The sequence below is a fragment of the Apium graveolens genome, chromosome 3 (assembly GCF_009905375.1).
Source record: "Apium graveolens cultivar Ventura chromosome 3, ASM990537v1, whole genome shotgun sequence".
Classification (NCBI taxonomy): domain Eukaryota; kingdom Viridiplantae; phylum Streptophyta; class Magnoliopsida; order Apiales; family Apiaceae; genus Apium; species Apium graveolens.
Window position 1 is genome coordinate 283,903,690 of NC_133649.1, and position 20,806 is coordinate 283,924,495.

General features: G+C 36.8%; 1 protein-coding gene across 1 annotated transcript; it reads left to right on the forward strand.

The window, feature by feature from the left end:
- Window positions 1-15,854: 15,854 nt before the first annotated feature.
- Window positions 15,855-16,379, forward strand: LOC141715098 (uncharacterized). The gene has a single exon (XM_074518582.1). It carries the CDS (start codon window positions 15,855-15,857, stop codon window positions 16,377-16,379), a length of 525 nt encoding a protein of 174 aa, XP_074374683.1.
- Window positions 16,380-20,806: the final 4,427 nt, after the last annotated feature.

Here is a 20,806-nt window from a genome sequence, read left to right on the forward strand (position 1 = left end):
TAAATCTGAATTTGAAAAGATATATCGATAAGTCATTTTATTAATTCTTGTAGAGAACTGAAAATTGACCTATCGAGAAGTCTAATAAATACCCAGTTTGTCCAAAATTGACTGAATTAATTCCAATATTTATTTGATTAAATAAAACTAAAATTAGAATATTTTTACCAAAAGTAGTTTACCAAAATAATTTATTAAATTAAATTATTTTAGTTTTGAATTATTGATAAGTCTCAAAATATCCTTGTCGAGAACTCGGTGAATCATCACTAATCATGAACTCTACAAGGACTTATCGATAGGTCATAATAGAGCTTATCGAGAAGTCATTCGAGAAGTCTGTAAATTGACTTATAGAGGACTCACTCGAGAACTCTGAAATGACTTATTGATAAGTCATTTAGACTTATCGAGAACTCAGTTCTCGACATACTTTTGATTATTGTGATTCTGCCTTGTGTTAATTTTGCACAATAATGATGTAAATCAATAGCTGAGCAGTTTACTTAGAATTTGAAAAATTTCAAGTTATTTTTAAATTTGAAAAATATATATACAGAGATTCTAAAATATTTATAATTCATATTTTAGCTAATTTCCAATTAAATCAAACTAGTGTTGATTTACCAAGAAATTAATCTACTGCAACACATTAGCTGAGTTCTTGCCTTAGGATGAAGAATTAAGCATTCCAATTTCACTTACAAGTCTAGTGAAAGTTGCTTCATGCAAAGGTTTAGTAAAAATATCAGCTAATTGTTTCTCTTTTGGAATAAAAATGAGCTCAATGGTACCATTTACAACATGTTCCCTGATGAAATGATACCTTACATCAATGTGCTTTGTTCTAGAATGATTAACTGGATTAGCCACTATAGATATAGCACTAGTATTGTCACACATAATAGGAATTTTGTGTAACACTAGGCCATAGTCCATTAGCTGATTTCTAATCCAAAGCACTTGAGCACAACAACTTCTCGCAGCTATGTATTCAGCCTCAGCTGTAGAAGTTGACACAGACTGTTATTTCTTGCTATACCAGAATACAAGTCTTTGACCAAGAAATTGACAGCTTTACTAGTACTCTTCCTATCAACCCTGCATCCAGCAAAATCTGTATCTATGAAACCAACAGCTTCAAAACCAGTTCCCTTGGGATACCATAATCCCAAGTTTGGAGTCCCCTTCAAGTATCTGAAAATCCTTTTCACAGCCATCAAATGTGATTCCTTTGGATTGGCTTGAAATCTAGCACATAGACATGTAGCAAACATGATGTCTGGTCTACTAGCAGTTAAGTATAGCAATGATCCAATCATCCCTCTATAGTTTGAGATATCTATATTTTTGCCCTTTTTATCCTCATCCAACTTAGTTGCAGTAGACATAGGTGTAGATGCAGGTGAACTATCAACCATACCAAACTTTTTCAACAAATCATTCACATACTTGGTTTGGCTGATGAAAATACCATCACTTCTTTGACTGACTTTAAGTCCAAGAAAGTAACTTAATTCCCCCATCATGCTCATTTCATATTCACTCTGCATAAGCCTATAAAATCTTTGACAAAGCTTTTCATTTGTAGAACCAAAGATGATATTATCCACATAGATTTGAACTAGGATCATATCTTCACCATGTTTCTTGTAGAAGAGAGTCTTATCAATTATACCTCTAGTAAAACCATGTTTGAGTAGGAATTCTGACAGTGTGTTATACCAAGCTCAAGGTGCCTATTTTAGTCCATATAGAGCTTTGAGTAACTTGTATACAAAGTTTGGAAATTCTGAATCTTCAAATCCAGGTGGATGTTGCACATAGACCTCTTCTTCTAGTTCACCATTTAAAAAGGCACTTTTGACATCCATTTGATATACTTTGAAGTTTGAGTGTGTAGCAAATGCTAGAAAAATCCTTATTGCTTCTATTCTTGCAACTGGAGCAAAAGTTTCATCATAGTCAATTCCCTCTTCTTGTGAGTAGCCTTTTGCAACCAACCTTGCCTTATTTCTAATAGCAATTCCATTTATCCATTTTGTTCCTATACACCCATTTTGTTCCAATTATGCTTCTGTTCTTTGGTGCAGGAACCAACTTCCAAACCTTATTCCTTTCAAATTGATTTAGCTCCTCTTGCATAGCACATATCCAATTAGGATCCAATAGGGCTTCTTCACTTTTCGTAGGATCTACTTATGACAAAAAACATGCATGTAGGCACTCATTAGCAGTTGTACTTCTAGTCCTCACACCAGCTCTGGGATCACCAATTATAGCTTCTTTAGTGTGACTTCTATCCCACTTTCTAGTATGAGTTTATTGACTAGTGCCTTCATCATTTCCTTCATGATTGGTATGACTGTTAGATTCTTCCTCTCTTTCTCCCCCTGAGTTTGTGCCATCAAATTCAGGTGTCTGAGATGAATTTTCATTTTCATGATTTTGTTGTTCAGTGGTCTCTTCATTTGTCATTTGTTGTGCTTCAACTTTATCTTCTCCATCAGAGTCACTATCAATGTTTAGATTTTCAAATACAAGGGCTTCAGCTTCATTTTCATCAAGGCATTCCAAGCCTGGACACTTGTCTTCATCAAAAGTCACATCTATGTTTTCCATAATTTTCTTTTGATCAATCACATAGACTTTGTAGGCAGTTCTTTCCAATGAATATCCCAGAAAAATTGCTTCAAAAACTTTAGAGTCAAATTTTCCCACATATTCAGAGTTGTCTTTCAATATGTAACACTTGCTTCCAAACACATATAGATGCTTCACTATAGGCTTTCTCTTAGACATGATTGAGTAGGGTAAATTTTCATGAGCCTTGTTGATGAGATATCTGTTTTGAGTATAACATACAGTGTTGACAGCTTCTTCCCAAAAACTTGTTGGCAACTTGGCATCCTGCAACAATGTTCTAGCAGCTTCAACTAACGTCCTATTCTTTCTTTCAACAACTCCATTTTGTTGAGGTGTTCTAGCTGCTGAAAATTCTTGAACAATGCCTTTGTTCTTGTAGAATTCACTCAATGTTGCATTCCTGAATTCTGTTCCATTTTCACTCCTCAATCTTTCCACACAATTTTGATCTTCAGCATGTTTCTTTATCTTCTTGATGTGTTCAATTATAATGGTTGAAGTTTTGTAACACCCCCAGATCCGGGGTCGGGGATCCGGGTTGTCACGGTCTTTCTTTCCACAATATCACTTTACTTAATTAATAATAAATACCCTCATGCTGTGACCCCACACTAACACACACCACAACTCGTTATAGTCTCAGAGATGAAATTGAAATAAGTACAAGTCTTTGAATCCACAATTTAAAATTATTACAACCCAAAATGATTACTTGATAATTTACAGTTAATTGCCATTATCTGCCACAAGTTATAATTATACATAATTGGATTCTCAAAAGTAGATGGTCTAAACTACAATGGATCTACCTCTGCAGCTATAGCAGCTACAATATCAACCCACTAATCAAAATCATCTTATAATATATAGGAATCTAGGGTTTGGAGATGGTATACCTTCCTTGAAGCTTTTAATCCATGAAAGATCCTTGGAATGTCCATGGAAGCCTTAATATATGCTTAAGCTACCTTGACCTTGCAAATAAAATCAAGAATCACAAATTTGTTCTTGAAAGTTACTATTCACCCTAAACTAAAATGATTTGTTTGAGATAGAAAACCTTTGATTCAAGCACTCAAACTACTTGCTCTTCTTAGTTATGAAATATAGGATCCAAAGAAACAAACCTTATAATTTTCCATGGAGTATAGCTTGTGTTTTGAATTTCTAATTCACCATTTTGGTGAAAAATTCGAAATGAAGAAGATGAAAAGGGGGGAGAGAGAAGCTTGCTTTGTTTTCTTGATCTTTGTGCATAAAAAGCTTGGTTGATATCCTTTTGTTTTGTTAATTACCTTTTAACCATGGTAAAATTTGTGTGGCTTGAAATCAACCAACAATACCTTCCCTTTGGTCATGCTTATGTCATCCTCCTATGTCATCTTCCCACACTTGTCATCTTCTTGTTGGTGTGGTGACATCATCATCACTAACCTCTTTGATTAGCTCTTAATTACTTGGCTAATGACCGTTGATCTGTTATACGGTTCACTTAACTTTCGTTCTCGTTTATCGTTTGAGGGATCATACCCGGGATCTTATTACTTGGGTTCCCTTAACCTTTCTCAATACGTTATATTCCTTTTTATGATCCTCTATTATAATCCTTTAATTTAAATCCTTTTTATCCTGTTACCTTATACTCAATTCTCTCCGTATCTTGTGGATTTCCGGGAAAAACCAAAGTGTTCGGAATTGGGTTCTGACGATATTTACATACACTTATATACTTCATATAGTACTAATAAAATCCCAGAATATCCATAACAGAACCCCTACATAGTGTGGCGCGAAAAGTTTTCTCATTCAGCTAAAACACTATTCACAAGGGTTACAAAAAGTTGAAAAAATTTGGGGTTATTACAGTCTCCCCTCCTTAAAAGGATTCCGTCCCGGAATCAGATAGAAAACAAATGGGGATACTTTCTTAGCATTACACTTTCTAACTCTCGAGTCAATTTTCCACATTGTGGTTCTTCCATCAAACTCTGAATAGTTTGATAACCCTTCTCCAAAGCACTTGTTCCCTTTTCACTCTATAACTCTTCCTGGTTGCTCCATATAGGTTACGTCGGGTTACATATCTATGCGCTCATATGCCTCTATTTATCTGGCATCTGAATTTCACTTCCTTAACATTGATACGTGGAATACGTTACGACCTGCTACATGTTCGGGGTTAGGGCTAGCTCATATGCTAACTTCCCAAACGTCTTAATATATCCAAGGGTCCAACAAATTGTAGACTTAGCCTTCCTTTCTTTCCGAACCTCATCAATCCTTTCCAAGGGACACCTATAACATTACTAGGTCCCCTATTTCATACTCTTTATCCTTTCGTGTCAAATCAACATACTTCATGTTCCTATCTTGGGCTACTACCAGCCGTCCTCTGATTAGATCTATCATATCCTTGGTCCTTTGGACTACTGCGGGTCCGAGCATCTTGCGCTCTACAACTTCATCCTAACGTAAGGGAGATCGACATTGTCTTCCCTTAAGGATCTCATAAGGCGACATCTCGATAATGACATATGATCTATTGTCGTAAGATACTTAATCCGTGTTAAGTGATCATTCCAATTTCTTTCAAGTCTATTGCACAGACTCTCATTATAGCTTTTATCATTAGAACTTTTGCTTCTCACTACCCATCCTTTTCCAGTTCGTAGTCGCTACTACCTTCCGTTCCTAATATTATACGGGTTATACTTTTGCTCGCTAGCGTTCTATAACCTTTTAATAACCATGCCAACCTTAGTATCACGAATGTGTTTCCATTCCGCATACTACCACCACTTTATTACTCCTTTTTCAGTTGTTTCTATTTTCCAAAATTTGATCAATCAAATAGAAGTAAAGGAATTTGTTGAGAGATCACTATGATCATGAACACTTGTTATATTGCATAGTTAGTACAGAAGGTGGCCAGCCTTTAGTACTTGACAAGCAATTAAACAATAGATGGTATCCTACTAGGCTTCTATCACACAGATAGATAGTCATTCGGCAATACCTCCCCTTCTGGAAGGGTTGTTCTTCTCAGATTACATGCAATGAAAAGAAGAGAAAAGAACGAACTGAAGAGAATTGTATATATAAAAAAAATATATATATACTGCCACAAAATATCTGGCTTGGAACCTACCTCTGAATTATAGAGGTTTGACATAGGAGAACAAAACATATACGTGTTTATATCAGCATCAAGCATTATAGCCTCGTATTTCCCATGCCTAAATATTTCTATTCCGTTCATCATTCTATGGACCCATGCTCTTCCTCGAGCTTATACACAATTACCTTTGAAACTCCCTCGACATCGAAAATCGAATTTGGGATCTCATTCTATATATCACCGTTACTAGGATTCTATGCTCGCACCGCAACCTTCCTCGTATAATAATACGACTCTCTATTGATAAGAAAGAATAATTATTCACTAGGTAGATACTCTACTTAATTAGTCTATCAATGATAACTTATACACTACCACTACCCGATTAGTGGTACTCAATCTCAACACCCATTCCAATACAACTCTCACGGTTGTAAGCAGCTCATTACTCGCAGAATCATTGCTACCTTACTATGGTCCACCACTGACCTACTGTAGTCATTCATTTTCCTTGAAGTCTTAATAGCTAACCATACGGAGTCTATCCATGTCGTATCAAATCATTCTAAGGAGGTAACATAATCACCACTCCTGATTTATGAAGAACACTCCTGATCCTGACATACATACATGACATGAAGCATATAAAATTGCAGAAGAGTTTCAATCAAAGCACCGATAGCAGGTTAATACCATTCTTAATCATATGCCTTCAATAGAAGACTTAACTCAAAGGTTTGTTTGGTCCTTTTTGAAACATGGTCCTGGCTTATCTCAAGATAGGACCTTCTAAGATAGATAGCCCGTTCATGGCGATTACACAAATTAAACCTTTACCAACTACTAATACGGTTGGGTATTGCACAGTCATCAGAAGGAATGTCAATCTTCCAAATCATAATTCAACCTTCACATTTTAACCATCATCACTGTATCCTTTTGGCACACGTGCCTATAATTATCCTCTTACCTTTAAAGTGTCGGCCACCTCTTTGGCCTTTCCTGATAGTAAAATTTCCTTACAGTCAATGTCACATTAACCACTTCCAAATAAATTTTCTACCTTATTTCAATCACAGCTTATGTGTAAATGCTTTCCTTAAAATCTGATGAGAGAAAAAAAAAATCACCATTTTTCCATAAGTTATTGCCTCAGTCTTTAGAGGTTAATCACTGTCATGACTGACTCTTAATCATACTTAGAACATCTTTTATCCTGGGCCCTAATTGCCCTGAACAATTTCGACCTTTACTGGTTCGATTCATACTTTCTCGTGGTTCAACACGTGCCCCACTTGGCATCATTATAATTACGTCATATTTCCTTTATCAACATTTCTATTCTTGAGAATTTTGAATATTACCTTTTTCCTTATAAAACCTCTAAGGTTATCCTTCAATCGTTCCTCCTGTATTCCCTAGATACAGGGCATATCACAATACCGTTTACTAATAGTAGAACCATTGTCTATATACTTCTGCAAAATTTCTCCACTGATCCTTAAAGGTTATTATTACCTTAATGCTTTCCAATTCATACTGTCAAAACTCATACTATCCCTATCAAGGGTGAAATGCCAACCTTTATGCATTCCCCTAGGATTCGTTTTAAGTTACCGATGTCCTATCCTTAATTCCACCTTTAAAAAGGTACAAGCATCCTTCCATGGATAAATAAAGTCATATATCCCTGATATGGGTATCTTATTCAATCATTCCCACCTTGATAGTAAATGCCTAATTTCACAATAACATCTGTATATAAAATGAGGTTAATCAAAATGGCCTCCAAAAGATAACAACGGTTATCCGCTTTTCTTGCCTAATCTGGTAACGATAACATGGATGATCTGGAAGATATTGGTCGTGTTCAACGTGAACTTCTTCTTAATAAATCCTTATTTACTTTTGTTGTTTATCTCAACAGTCATCTCAATGTTGGGATATCTTTCATACCTGGCGTCTCCCTTCCTGGGTATCAAGCCACCGGTCTTACACTTCACATTCTTGAAGGTCACTTCCTTCATCCAATTTTCCTAATTTCTTACTTCCTTGTCTCCTCAGTCTATCCGCGTCTCAATATTTATCCTTCGAACTATCTCAAGGTTTTCCTCGAATCCTCCCAACTTACAGGGGATAAACTATATGCATCTCTTATGCCTTCAACCGTCAACTTTAACTCATGGTGAATCACCCTCATCCTGACGATCATATACTTTTCTATTTCTATTAATAGGAGTCTTTAGGGTTTCCTCATACCCAACTCCCTTATCATTCCTCAAACTCTGTTGCCTTTTTATTCCTTTCCACTTCAATTCCTTTTTATTTTCCTTTCTCTTATCATTATTTCATGAACCAACACAACATAAGCATTGATTTCAAATATCCCGTCATTCTGGATTCGCGTCTTCAGAACGAATCTTAACAACTTTTACAGCTTAGATTCATAATTCATCATACTCGTCTGCCTTTGTTCTGGCTCTAAAGCTTTTACACTATTCCATAACCTTGGGAATTACGATCCCGAAAACAATTGGCTGAACTTTAATCAGTTTATTATAATCTCTTGCTCCGTGCCTTCCTTGGCCTTTCACCAGCGGGTGGTCTCTCTCTTGGGAGGGTAAGTGACAAAACAGTCTTTTGTGGTTCGTCAATCATTTAGAATCTCAAATGATTCATCTATTTCCTTTAGCCAGGCTCTTGCCTCGACTGGGTCAGCTTGTTCCTTGGAACTCTGAGAGCTCAGCGACTTAAAGGTCATGAAAGAATTTCCCACCGCACTGTCTCCTCAGAGTGGTGGTTAGGGATAATAGTCTAAGTTCTGTCTAGACAGGTCCATGAATTGCCGTATAGGAGTACCGTCTCGGGTCTCCTTTCCTTACTCGACTTTCTGTTTCCTTATTATGAAATGTTTCATCCTACTCCCCATAATTGGGGTCATCTTTTAATTTAAAATCCTCATTTTCCACTCCATTATGTCATGGGTTCCTTCTATCTTGATGGCGACCTCCCTGACTATCGCGTTCAGGGTTTGCTCTAAATCTTATTCCTCAACTATGGCTCTCATCTAAGTTCTCATCCTTACACTCTTGAACTTTCGGAACCCAAATTCTATAGGAATACCTCATTATTCCCTTATCATCTTTCTCGATATTAATTTCATATTTATTTGTTGGCTCTCTGCCTTCATTCATAACTTTTTCTGGCACAATATGATCTTTTCCAATAATTCGGGCTATATTGCAATCTCAAACAGCTTTTCGGTACCGGCTCCGGTTACCTTCACTACTATTTCCATTTTCTCAAAATCTCTTATAAACTCTCCAAAAGACATTATCATCTTGAGTTTCTCCTATTTACTAAGGGTATCAGCCACCACATTGGCTTTCCCCGAATGATAAAGAATCTCCCAATCATTATCCTTGATTAGCTCTAACTGCCTCCTCTGGCATATGTTGAGCTCTTTCTACGTGAAAAGGTACTAGAGCTCCTATGGTTTGTGTAAATCTTGCACTTCTCTCCATACAAGTAGTGCCTCCAATCTTTAGGGAAAAACTATTGCAACGAGCCTAAGCTCATGGGCGGGGATATCGAATTTCATATTACCTTAATTGTCTTGACATGTACGCGATTACCTTACCGTGCTGCATAAGCACGCACCCTAAGCCCTTGTGCGAAGCGTCACTACACTTCACAAAATCTCCTTTTCCATCCGGCAACGCCAGCATAGGGGCCGTCACCAACCTTTGCTTCAGTTCTTAAAAGCTGTTCTCGCATTTCTCTGTCTATTCGAACTTCTCAGTCTTATGAGTAAGCCGCGTTAAAGGGGCTACTATCTTTACAAACTTGAACGAACCTCCGGTAGTCGACCTAACCATGGTCATCAATTCATCAGTGGTCCTTTATCCAATCTTGTCAGGATCCTCCATGGGATCCTCCTCAGCAACTATCCCTTCTAGGACAACATCCTCAACCGCTACATCCTCAATATCAACATCATCCGGTCCTGCATTAGGACACTCTATCGGATCCACAATCTGATTTCCAATAACTAATAAAACATCATCACGCTGTTGCTCCTCAACCTCAGGGTTCGGAGTCCCGCTACTCTATACGATAACGAACTACGCTCCTATCACGATATTTATAAGGGTTCCCATAAGGGTTTTAACTGTCAGTGCTACGTTAGGTAGCCCGACTATGAACTTGGCAAGAGTTCTTATTATCTTAGTTAACTTATTATCTTAACGTCCCATCATCTCTGAGGTTTATAACGCTTAGCTCTGATACCATTTCTGTAACACCCCCAGATCCGGGGTCGGGGATCCGGGTTGTCACGGTCTTTCTTTCCACAATATCACTTTACTTAATTAATAATAAATACCCTCATGCTGTGACCCCACACTAACACACACCACAACTCGTTATAGTCTCAGAGATGAAATTGAAATAAGTACAAGTCTTTGAATCCACAATTTAAAATTATTACAACCCAAAATGATTACTTGATAATTTACAGTTAATTGCCATTATCTGCCACAAGTTATAATTATACATAATTGGATTCTCAAAAGTAGATGGTCTAAACTACAATGGATCTACCTCTGCAGCTATAGCAGCTACAATATCAACCCACTAATCAAAATCATCTTATAATATATAGGAATCTAGGGTTTGGAGATGGTATACCTTCCTTGAAGCTTTTAATCCATGAAAGATCCTTGGAATGTCCATGGAAGCCTTAATATATGCTTAAGCTACCTTGACCTTGCAAATAAAATCAAGAATCACAAATTTGTTCTTGAAAGTTACTATTCACCCTAAACTAAAATGATTTGTTTGAGATAGAAAACCTTTGATTCAAGCACTCAAACTACTTGCTCTTCTTAGTTATGAAATATAGGATCCAAAGAAACAAACCTTATAATTTTCCATGGAGTATAGCTTGTGTTTTGAATTTCTAATTCACCATTTTGGTGAAAAATTCGAAATGAAGAAGATGAAAAGGGGGGAGAGAGAAGCTTGCTTTGTTTTCTTGATCTTTGTGCATAAAAAGCTTGGTTGATATCCTTTTGTTTTGTTAATTACCTTTTAACCATGGTAAAATTTGTGTGGCTTGAAATCAACCAACAATACCTTCCCTTTGGTCATGCTTATGTCATCCTCCTATGTCATCTTCCCACACTTGTCATCTTCTTGTTGGTGTGGTGACATCATCATCACTAACCTCTTTGATTAGCTCTTAATTACTTGGCTAATGACCGTTGATCTGTTATACGGTTCACTTAACTTTCGTTCTCGTTTATCGTTTGAGGGATCATACCCGGGATCTTATTACTTGGGTTCCCTTAACCTTTCTCAATACGTTATATTCCTTTTTATGATCCTCTATTATAATCCTTTAATTTAAATCCTTTTTATCCTGTTACCTTATACTCAATTCTCTCCGTATCTTGTGGATTTCCGGGAAAAACCAAAGTGTTCGGAATTGGGTTCTGACGATATTTACATACACTTATATACTTCATATAGTACTAATAAAATCCCAGAATATCCATAACAGAACCCCTACATAGTGTGGCGCGAAAAGTTTTCTCATTCAGCTAAAACACTATTCACAAGGGTTACAAAAAGTTGAAAAAATTTGGGGTTATTACAAGTTTCATCTTTGGAGTACATGAACTCAACCCAAGTGTACCTTGAAAAATCATCTACTATAACAAGGGTATATTTATTCCTTGAAATGGATAAGACATTTACTGGCCCAAATAAATCCATGTGAATAAGTTGTAGTGGTGCACTTATAGAATTCACAGTTTTTGGCTTATGACTTGATCTTTTCATTTTTCCTTTCTGACAAGCTTCACAGAGTTCTATTTGAGCAAACTCTAAGTTAGGCATGTCTCTTACAAGCCCCTTCCTGACCAAGGTATTGATTGCCTTGAAGTTCAAGTGAGAAAACTTTTTATGCCATAATTTGCTTTGTTCTTCTGATGCCTTGGTGTAGAAGCAGCAAACTCCATCCTTAATTGTTGAGTCTAAGTCTACAACAAACAAGCTTCCTTTCCTTACTCATTTGAGAGCAATTTCACCAGTTTTTTTGCTGATAAAAGAGTAATCTTCTTTGTTGAAAACAACTTGAAACCCTTTGTCTGCAAATTGACTAACACTTAGAAGATTCACTTCTAGTCCAGCTACCAGTGCTACATCTTCAATGATAACATTTCCAGAAATAATCTTTCCATATCCCATTCTGAATCCTTTGTTGTTGTCTCCAAAGGTCACCAAAGGGCCATCCATTTCCTTAAATTGTGATAGCAGGACCTTATCACCTGTCATATGCCTGAAACATCCACTATCAATGATCAATATGACCTTCTTCATTTTTCCCTGCACACAATGAGGATTAAGTGTGTTTAGCAACCCAAACAGTGTTGGGCACTTTCTTTTTGTTAACTGATTTAGCAGAAGTAGAATGAGAAGTGTCAGATAAAATAGAATTCATGGACTGTTGCGCATTTTCCCTTTCTGATGTAGACCCAATCATACATTTCTTGAGGTCAACTCTCAGCTTATGACAACTTTTCATCACTTTCATGTTGCAGGGAATGTAATCAAACTTGTCACTGAATGAGTAGGGATCATTTGCATTTGCTTCATTATACTTGCATACTCCTTCAGATGGCTTACTAACTACCTTTTTGCAAAGGAGAGTTAGATGGTTCATGGAGCCACATTTTTCACATGTCTTTCTAGGAGCATCTGCAACATAAGCAAAGTTCTTGCTTTTGTTTATCCCAATTTTTCCATTTCTATTTTTCTTTTTCTTCTTAGCATCTTCAGTTTTGATTTCCTTGACAGGTTTCTTGACCTCCTGATTGGCCATGAGTTTCTCATTAGTGTTGAACGATTGAGTTGCTTCTTCATGTTTCTTTTCCTTATCTTCATCAGCAATTTCTTGCTTAATGATCAACTCCTCTTCACTGAAATTTACTTCACATGCCTTGAACATAGGTGAGTCAACTTTCTTTAGAATTGTTGGAACATTTTCAGAAACTGTTGCCTTTCCTTTGTCACTCACATTTTTCTTTTTGTTGTTCAAGACATCATAGTCAAGACCAATGGCAATGTTTGCACATGGTTTGTTCTTCTCATGATATTGGCCAATCAGTTCAGATGCATTTTTGAATGATTTCAGCTTAACTTCATTCTTCTCTAACTTCTTTCTTAATACTGCCTCAATTTCACTTGCACACTTCAATTTATTCTTTAAGTATACATTCTCCTGTTTGGAAGCATCAAGTTCTACTAGTAGCAATTCAGCTTCTTGCTTCTCACTCTCAAGTTTCTCATTGATCTTTGTCAATCTGCTTACTTCCTCATTTGCAGCAACCATACTTGTGTGAATATGGAACAATTATGTGCTCATATTTTCAACAGTTTCCTTATATTGACTCACATTTAAATCAATAGTGGTAAGGGTTGGTACCTATGATTTAGATGATGAAGAGTCTCCTTGCTCCAAAGACATGAGTGCATAGTTTCCAACTTCCTCATCTTTATCATTATCCGAATCATCCCAACTTTTTCCCTTTACAATGTTGGCCTTGCCCTGTTGCTTCTTTAGAAGAGCCTCATACTTTGCTTCCAATTCCAGATAGGCTTTATCTTTCTTTGCCTTATTAGGTTTTCTACATTCTGTTGCAAAATGGCCTAGCTCATCACAGTTAAAGCACCTAATGTTTGATCTTTCAACAGATCCGGTTTTGTAGCCATTCTTGCTAATAGAAGTGTACTTCCCTTTTCATTTCCAGCTGCTGTCTTTGTCGAAGGACTGTCCTTTACTCTTGAAGTACCTTGGCTTTTTACTCTAATGTTAGAGAATTTTCTAGCCAGATAGACCATTGATTTGTCTAGCTCATCAAGAGTTTAGAACTCATCTTCTTCATCCAATTCCAGTATGACTTGCTCTTGAGTGTCATTGGTTCTTTTCTCACTTGTTGAGGAGACCGGAGTCTGGATTCTTTGCTCATCATTGGATGTCTGACCGTCATTAACCATTAGAGCACTTGATCCATCCATAATGTGCCCTTGACCAGCTCTCAATGATTTCCTTTGAATCATTTCTAGTTCATATGTCTTTAAGATTCCATATAGAACTTCCAGGGTTATCCTACTTAGATCTCTCCCTTCTCTGATTGCTGAAATCTTTTGCTCCAAGTGATGAGGGAGTGTGAGTAAGAACTTTAGATTCACTTCTTCAGAATCATAAAACTTGTCATGAAGCTACAAGTTATTGATCAGCTTATTGAACCTTTCAAACACATCTGTTATGCTTTCTTTTGGTTTAGCCATAAACCCCTCATATTGAGAAATCGGTATTCTTCTCTGATTTGACCTCACCTCCTCAGTTCCTTCATATAAGATCTCAATCTTCTCCCAGATTTACTTAGCAGTCTCACAATTAACAATATTATTGTACATCACATTGTCAAGTGTATTTATCAGGATTAGTTGCAGAGCACTATCCAGGGAGACTTTCTCTCTTTCAGTCTCAGTATACTGAGATGGGTCCTTGGGAGCATAATGAGCTGGAATAACCATATCTCCATCAGTAGACTCTTCAACTCTGACCATGGGAATGAAGGGTCCATCTTTGAGGATCTGGATATAGAGATGATTAGCCATTCTGATAAACAGTAGCATCTTCTTTTTCCAAAGAGTATAGTTGGCTTTGTCAAATGTAGGGATTTTAATGCTGCTGATTTTCTGTGTATTCATTCTTCCAAGATCTTGAATCTGTTTGCTTTCAGATTTTGCTCTGATACCACTTGTTAGGTAATGAATTACACACAGGGGGTGAATGTGTTTTGGTGTTTTGGTTGCTTTTTCTCTACTTAAATTAACAATAAATAACTCTCAATTAGATCTTGTTAGATAAGTGTTAAACATAAATAAATTTGCAAGTATGAACAACACAGATCTTTCAAAACTCACTTAATTTTATATTAAAAATTAAGAAGTGTTTTGCTACAAAATCTCTAAGTTCTTTTCTGTTAAAGAACTTAGCTTCTTTCTCGAGAGAGAATACAAGTTTTCTTATCTATTCAAGTACTACTGAAACAAAGGACCATAGTTAACTTTATAAGATAGTTAACTATTGGTTTACACAATGTATAATAAAGAGTGCTAATCACTTTAGTAACCTGTCACTAATCACTTCCATTTAAGGGAAAGTGAGTCTTCCATTTCTGGCTTAGCATGTCTTTGTCCACTGTGTTAACACTAATCATCCTTTGTCAGTTAATCTTCACCATTGATCTTGCACATCTCTCAAACTGTTTTTTGTAGACTTGTCAACCCAGTTGCGTGAGTTGTTTGTTGATTGATAATCTTGGATATTAAACTATTTTGCAATCTTGTACTTTGAGATTTTCTTCACTTCGACATCTCCAATTGAACTTTAAAGAACTCGACATCTCGATAGGCAATTTGGCTTGTCGATATCTCTGATACTCCATTGTTGACTTGACTTATCAATAACTCTGAGTTCTTTAGTGAATTTTGGTTTATCGATAACTCAGAGTTCTCTAATGAACCTTGGCTTATCGATAACACAGAGTTCTCTAATGAATGTTTGCTTGTCGATAACTCTGAACCTCAATCTTCATTCTGACTTGTCGATATCTTTGAGTTCTCGAATGGAAAAATGACTTCTCGATATCTCCAACTGCATTTCCTGAGTTCTCGATAGGTAATTCATGAGTTCTCGATAAGTCATTCCTGAGTTCTCGAATGACTTCTCTATAACACTAAATATGTGACTTGTAGAGTTCTTGACTTAAATTTTTTTTCACCAAACAGATTTATTCAACTCCAAGCTTTTTCACAATTCTTCTGGGGCATGATCTTCTTGATCTTCTTCCAGATAGAACTCTTAGGCTTGACACTGTTTATGGAAAAATACTTCAGTCTGCTCCATTGACATTTTTACAGACTTTAAGTGTTACAAGTACAATTTACAGATTAAGATTACAATACAACTAATCTTAGGGTTGTCAATATGACTTAGTCTTGTTAAGGTACAGGCATGTCTTGCATAATAGTTATCAAAACAAGCGAGGATCCTACAAAGGTTTCATTGCAGGAAGTGGATTTCTGGATTCAAATTCATAATCTTCCAATAGGGTATATGACAGAGACGGTGGGTAAGCAGCTGTGCAATTTCTTTGGCACCGTAGTACAAAATGATGCTAAAAACAATTCTAGCATATGGTGTGAGTTCATGAGGTTAAGAATAAGGTTAGATATGAGAAAACCCCTTAAAATGAAGAAGAAAATTGTGAGGAAAGATAGAACGGAGGTGGTGGTCTTGTGCAAATATGAAAAGCTTGGAGACTTCTGTTTCGTTTATAGACTATTATCTCATACAGAAAGGTTTTGCAAGAAAAAGTTAGATACTGGCAATAAATCAACAACTAGAGACTGGGGTCAATGGTTACGCACTCAACCTCGAAGGGGAATTGGTGGTAGTAAAAGCAAGTGGCTCAGAGATGAAGAGGGTGGCGATAGGTGGCATTCGTCTGATCGTGAAAATCAATCTACTATAAATTAGGGATTTCAAAACGCGGAATTTTCGCGTGCAAAGGAATTATCTCGCAGTCAAAAGGAAAAGGCTAATATCATGGGTGATAACACGGGTCAACAAGTTTTTCAAAAATTTCAAAAACAACCACATGAGGGAAATTCATGTTGTATTAACAATAAGGGGTTGGACTCGGAAGAATTGTATGGGCTAAATCTGGAGGAACGAAAAAGACAAAGGAGCGAAGCCCATGTTGTAGCAACTCAGTTAAAAATACCAACTAGATTAAACATGAACTCTACACTTTCTGCATTTGATTGTGTGGAGACCTCACCTAATGTTTTGGCTAAGCTTGCTCAGCAAGCTAGCCATTTCCAATGAGTTGTTTAGGATGGAACTGTCGAGGTCTTGGGAACCCTTGGACAGTTCGTGCTCTTGGTGATCTCTTAAGGGATCATAAACCCGATTTCCTTTTATTAATAGAAACAATTTCTTTTGCTAATAAAATAGAGAAGATTAGAATAAAGTACGGCTTTGATCATTGTTTTTCCATTAATAGAATGGGGAGAAGTGGTGGACTAGCTGTATTCTGGAAAAAGGGCAGTAAATTGTCAAGTGGAAGGTTATTCTAATCACCACAATGATATGGCATTTCTAGAGAACAACTTTGTCTCATGGCGTCTTACTTGTTTTATGGGTATCCAGAGCGTACTAGGCGAAGAGAGTCCTGGGATCTCATTCGTAGATTAGCAGCTGTATCTTCTTTACCTTGGTGTGTATAGGTTGATTTTAACGATATTTTGTATGCCTCAGACAAGAAAGGTAGAGTTAATCATCCATCATGGCTTTTGGATGGGTTTCGAACAGTGTTGGAGGAATGTCACATTTCTGAGCTTACTTTAAATGGAGGCAAATTCACTTGGGAACGTAGTAGAGGCACTCCGGAGTGGGTTAGAGAAAAGCTAGATTGAGCTTTCACTACAGACAGTTGGTGGGCAAAATTTCCTCTTCATAATTTGAGGATGGTGCATAGTTCGGTTTTAGATCATGAACCTCTTTTACTTGAGTTCTTTAAGACAGATTTATCTAAGAAAAATTGCAGATTTAGATTTGAAAACATATGGTTGAAGGAACCATGTTTCGTGCAAGAGGTGTCTGCAATTTGGCAAGTTATCCCAGTTATTCATCTACTGCCAAAAATAGTTGAAGTTACATCTTTTATGGCAAGATGGGGAAGAGCATTCATTCATAAATTCAGGGAGAAATTAAAGTGACTCAAGTCTAATCTAGACAATCTAGTGAACCGTGAAGATGATCAAAGTGTGAGGGAATATTTAAGTGAAAGAAGTAAGTTGAATACACTTCTGCTGCAAGAAGAGACGTACTGGAAACAACGAGCCAAATTTTTTTGGCTCCGTGAAGGAGACGAGAACATCAGGTTTTTTTCATGCATCTGCTACATCAAGGAAAAAATCAAATAGAATAGAAGTGTTGTATAATTAAAATGGAGTCAGATTTGAGGACCATGATAGTAAGTGTCAAATTGCGCAGGACTACTTCAAAAAGCTATTTGCGGAGAGAGAAGATACCACTGATTTGTTGAATGTAGACAATCCTAGATTTGTCTCTGCAGAACAAAACGTACAGCTGGTTAGAGAGTTTACTTTTGCGGAGTTCACATCATCTATAAACAAATGCACCCTGACAAAATGTTAGGGCCTGATGGTCTCAATCCAGCCTTTTTTCAGAGCTTTTGGAAAGTCATGGAAACTGAAGTATTCAAGCAATGCACGTACTGGCTAAGATTAAAGAATTTTTCGGGTGAGCTAAATTGTACAAACGTTGTTTTTATTTCGAAAAAATAAAATGCTTCTTGTATGAAGGACCTTAGGCCTATAGCGTTATGTAATGTTCAATACAAGATCATAGCAAAGGTTTTGGCAAATAGATTGACTACTGCGCTCCCTCATTTAATTTCAGAAAATCAGTCCGCATTTGTTAAGAACATGAGTATCAGTGACAATGTCCTTATAGCTTTTGAAATGATTCACCGTATGAGTCGGAAGAAGAGTGGTAATAGAGGAGAGGTGGCTCTTAAACTGGACATCAGCAAAGATTACGACCGAGTTAATTGGTCTTTTCTTCGAAAGTGGTTGAGAGTGATGGGCTTCTGTGAACGATGGACTGATTGGATGATGTTATATGTCAAGACAGTTACATACAACTTCTGCATTAACGGTTTGATAGTTGGTCTGGTGGTGCCAAAGAAGGGATTGAGACAGGGGGGATCCCCTCTCGCCCTATCTCTTTTTGTTGTGCGTTGAAGGGCTATCTAACGCTCTTGATAACGCCTCTGCTGAAGAAAATATTCATGGCTGTCAGATTAGTTCAACGGCTCCTACGATTTCTAATAGTTATTTGCAGATGACAGTTTTTTGTTCTTTTAAGGTACCACTGAGGAAGCCTTAAACATCAAAACTCTTCTGCTTAATTATGAAAAAAGTTCAGGGCAGAGTGTCAACTTTCAGAAGTCCGGGGTATACTTCAGTGCCAATGTTAGACATGACAAGCAAAAGGAAATCTCTCAAATATTGGGGGTCTATAATGACATTACTATTACAAAATATTTGGGGTTGCCATCTCTGGTGGGAAGATCTAAAAAGAGAGTTTTTGGCTATTTAAAAGAGAAGGCGTGCAAATGCATTCAAGCGTGATAGGCGAAGCCTTTTTCTCAAGCTGGTAAATCAGTACTTATCAGAAATGTAGCACAGGCCATCCCGTCCTATAGCATGTCATGTTTTCTCATTCCCAAATCTTTATGTCAAGAGCTGGAATAGATGTTTAATAATTTCTGGTGAAAAACAAAATAGGGTGATAATCAAAAGGGTTTGAATTGGCTTTCGTGAAATAACATGAGCTGTTCTAAAAGCAAAGGTGGTCTAGGATTCAGAAATCTCCATGGTTTTAACATTGCCTTGTTAGGGAAACATGTGTGGAACTTCACTCATAACCAAAATTCTCTTGTGTCCAGAGTTTTTAAGGAAATATACTTTCCTGACTTCAATGTTTTGAAGGCTAAGTGAGGTCAAGGTTCGAGTTTCTTGTGGTCAGGTATTTTTGCTGCCAAGGAGGAGCTAGCTAAGGGATTTAGATGGGTTCTGGGGAATGGAAATGATATCATTGCTATTAGGGATCCATGGCTGAGAAGCAACAATAATTTTCTATTGGAACGGAATCTGAGGTATGAACAAAGAAATGAGGTGGTTTCTAATATGTTTATCCAGAATTAAGAGAAATGGAATGTGGCTCTATTTCGAGATCAATTTCTTCACATAGATGCTGAGGCAATTTTGAAGACTTACATCCCTCAATGTGAGGTACCTGACATAGTAGTTTGGGTAAACTCGAGAAATGGTATTTATAATGCTAAATCTGCATATCAATACATAATGTAGTTCCTCAAAGTATTGGATGGAAAAAAAATTGGGAGTTAAAACTTCCTCACAAAATCAAAGTCTTTGCTTGGCATTTTTGTCGTAATGTTGTTCCGGTTCGTAAACGTCTGAGTTCCAAAGGGGTAAGACTTCCTATTACATGTCCTATGTGTAATGTAGATATTGAGCATATGTTGCATCTATTCTTTGATTGTACGTTTGCTGGAGGTTGTTGGGCCCAGGTTGGTTTGCATTATGATTGGGAGGATGTGAAATCTGCTCATGTTTGGCTTCTCCAAAAATTGAGTACATCTGGAACTTCCAATGAATCAAAAAGTACCCGACAGCCACCATATACTCCCAGATTATTTAGTAGAGACCCTTGTCCCCAACTTCATCAAACTGAGCAGATGTTTGACGATAGACCGGATCAACCGCAAATACAGCTAAAAGAAAGAAAATCAAGGAACCCCTTTCATTGTTGATTTCAAGTAACATTATAATTATTAAGATACAATAAAGATAAAATGCTACCATCAAATTTTTTCACATTAAGCGCATTAAATGAAGATTCAAGTGTTGATAAAGGTGATAACTGCAGAAATACATCAATATTAGTTATGGTACATTGTGACTCTAATATTTGAAATTATGAATCACTTAATAACAGACCTTTCAATCCTTATCTTTATTCAAATTGTCTTCCTCTGCCCATTGATAATATTCGAATCTTCCACAGTACTATCTAGCATAACAGAGCATCATAAGAAAGATGATTTAACAATATAATCACGTACTACAATCAAATTTTGTGAATAACTATAATTATATTCATCAGTTAACAAAAAAAAAATGAAAAACTGACATTTGTTAGCTGGTACCCAGCCCAACAGATGTGGTGTAGTATAACCCAACAATTTCCCCTTCACACAGCGGGGCTCACACCTACCAAGCCACTCCCCAGCCAACAATCCAGACAAACTGAGATTTAGACTTTTAGCATGACTTGGTAACTACCCTTCC

What these genes read in the sequence shown, in the direction of transcription:
- LOC141715098 (XM_074518582.1), top strand. Translation starts at nt 15,855, where the DNA reads ATGTCTTGCATAATAGTTATCAAAACAAGCGAGGATCCTACAAAGGTT.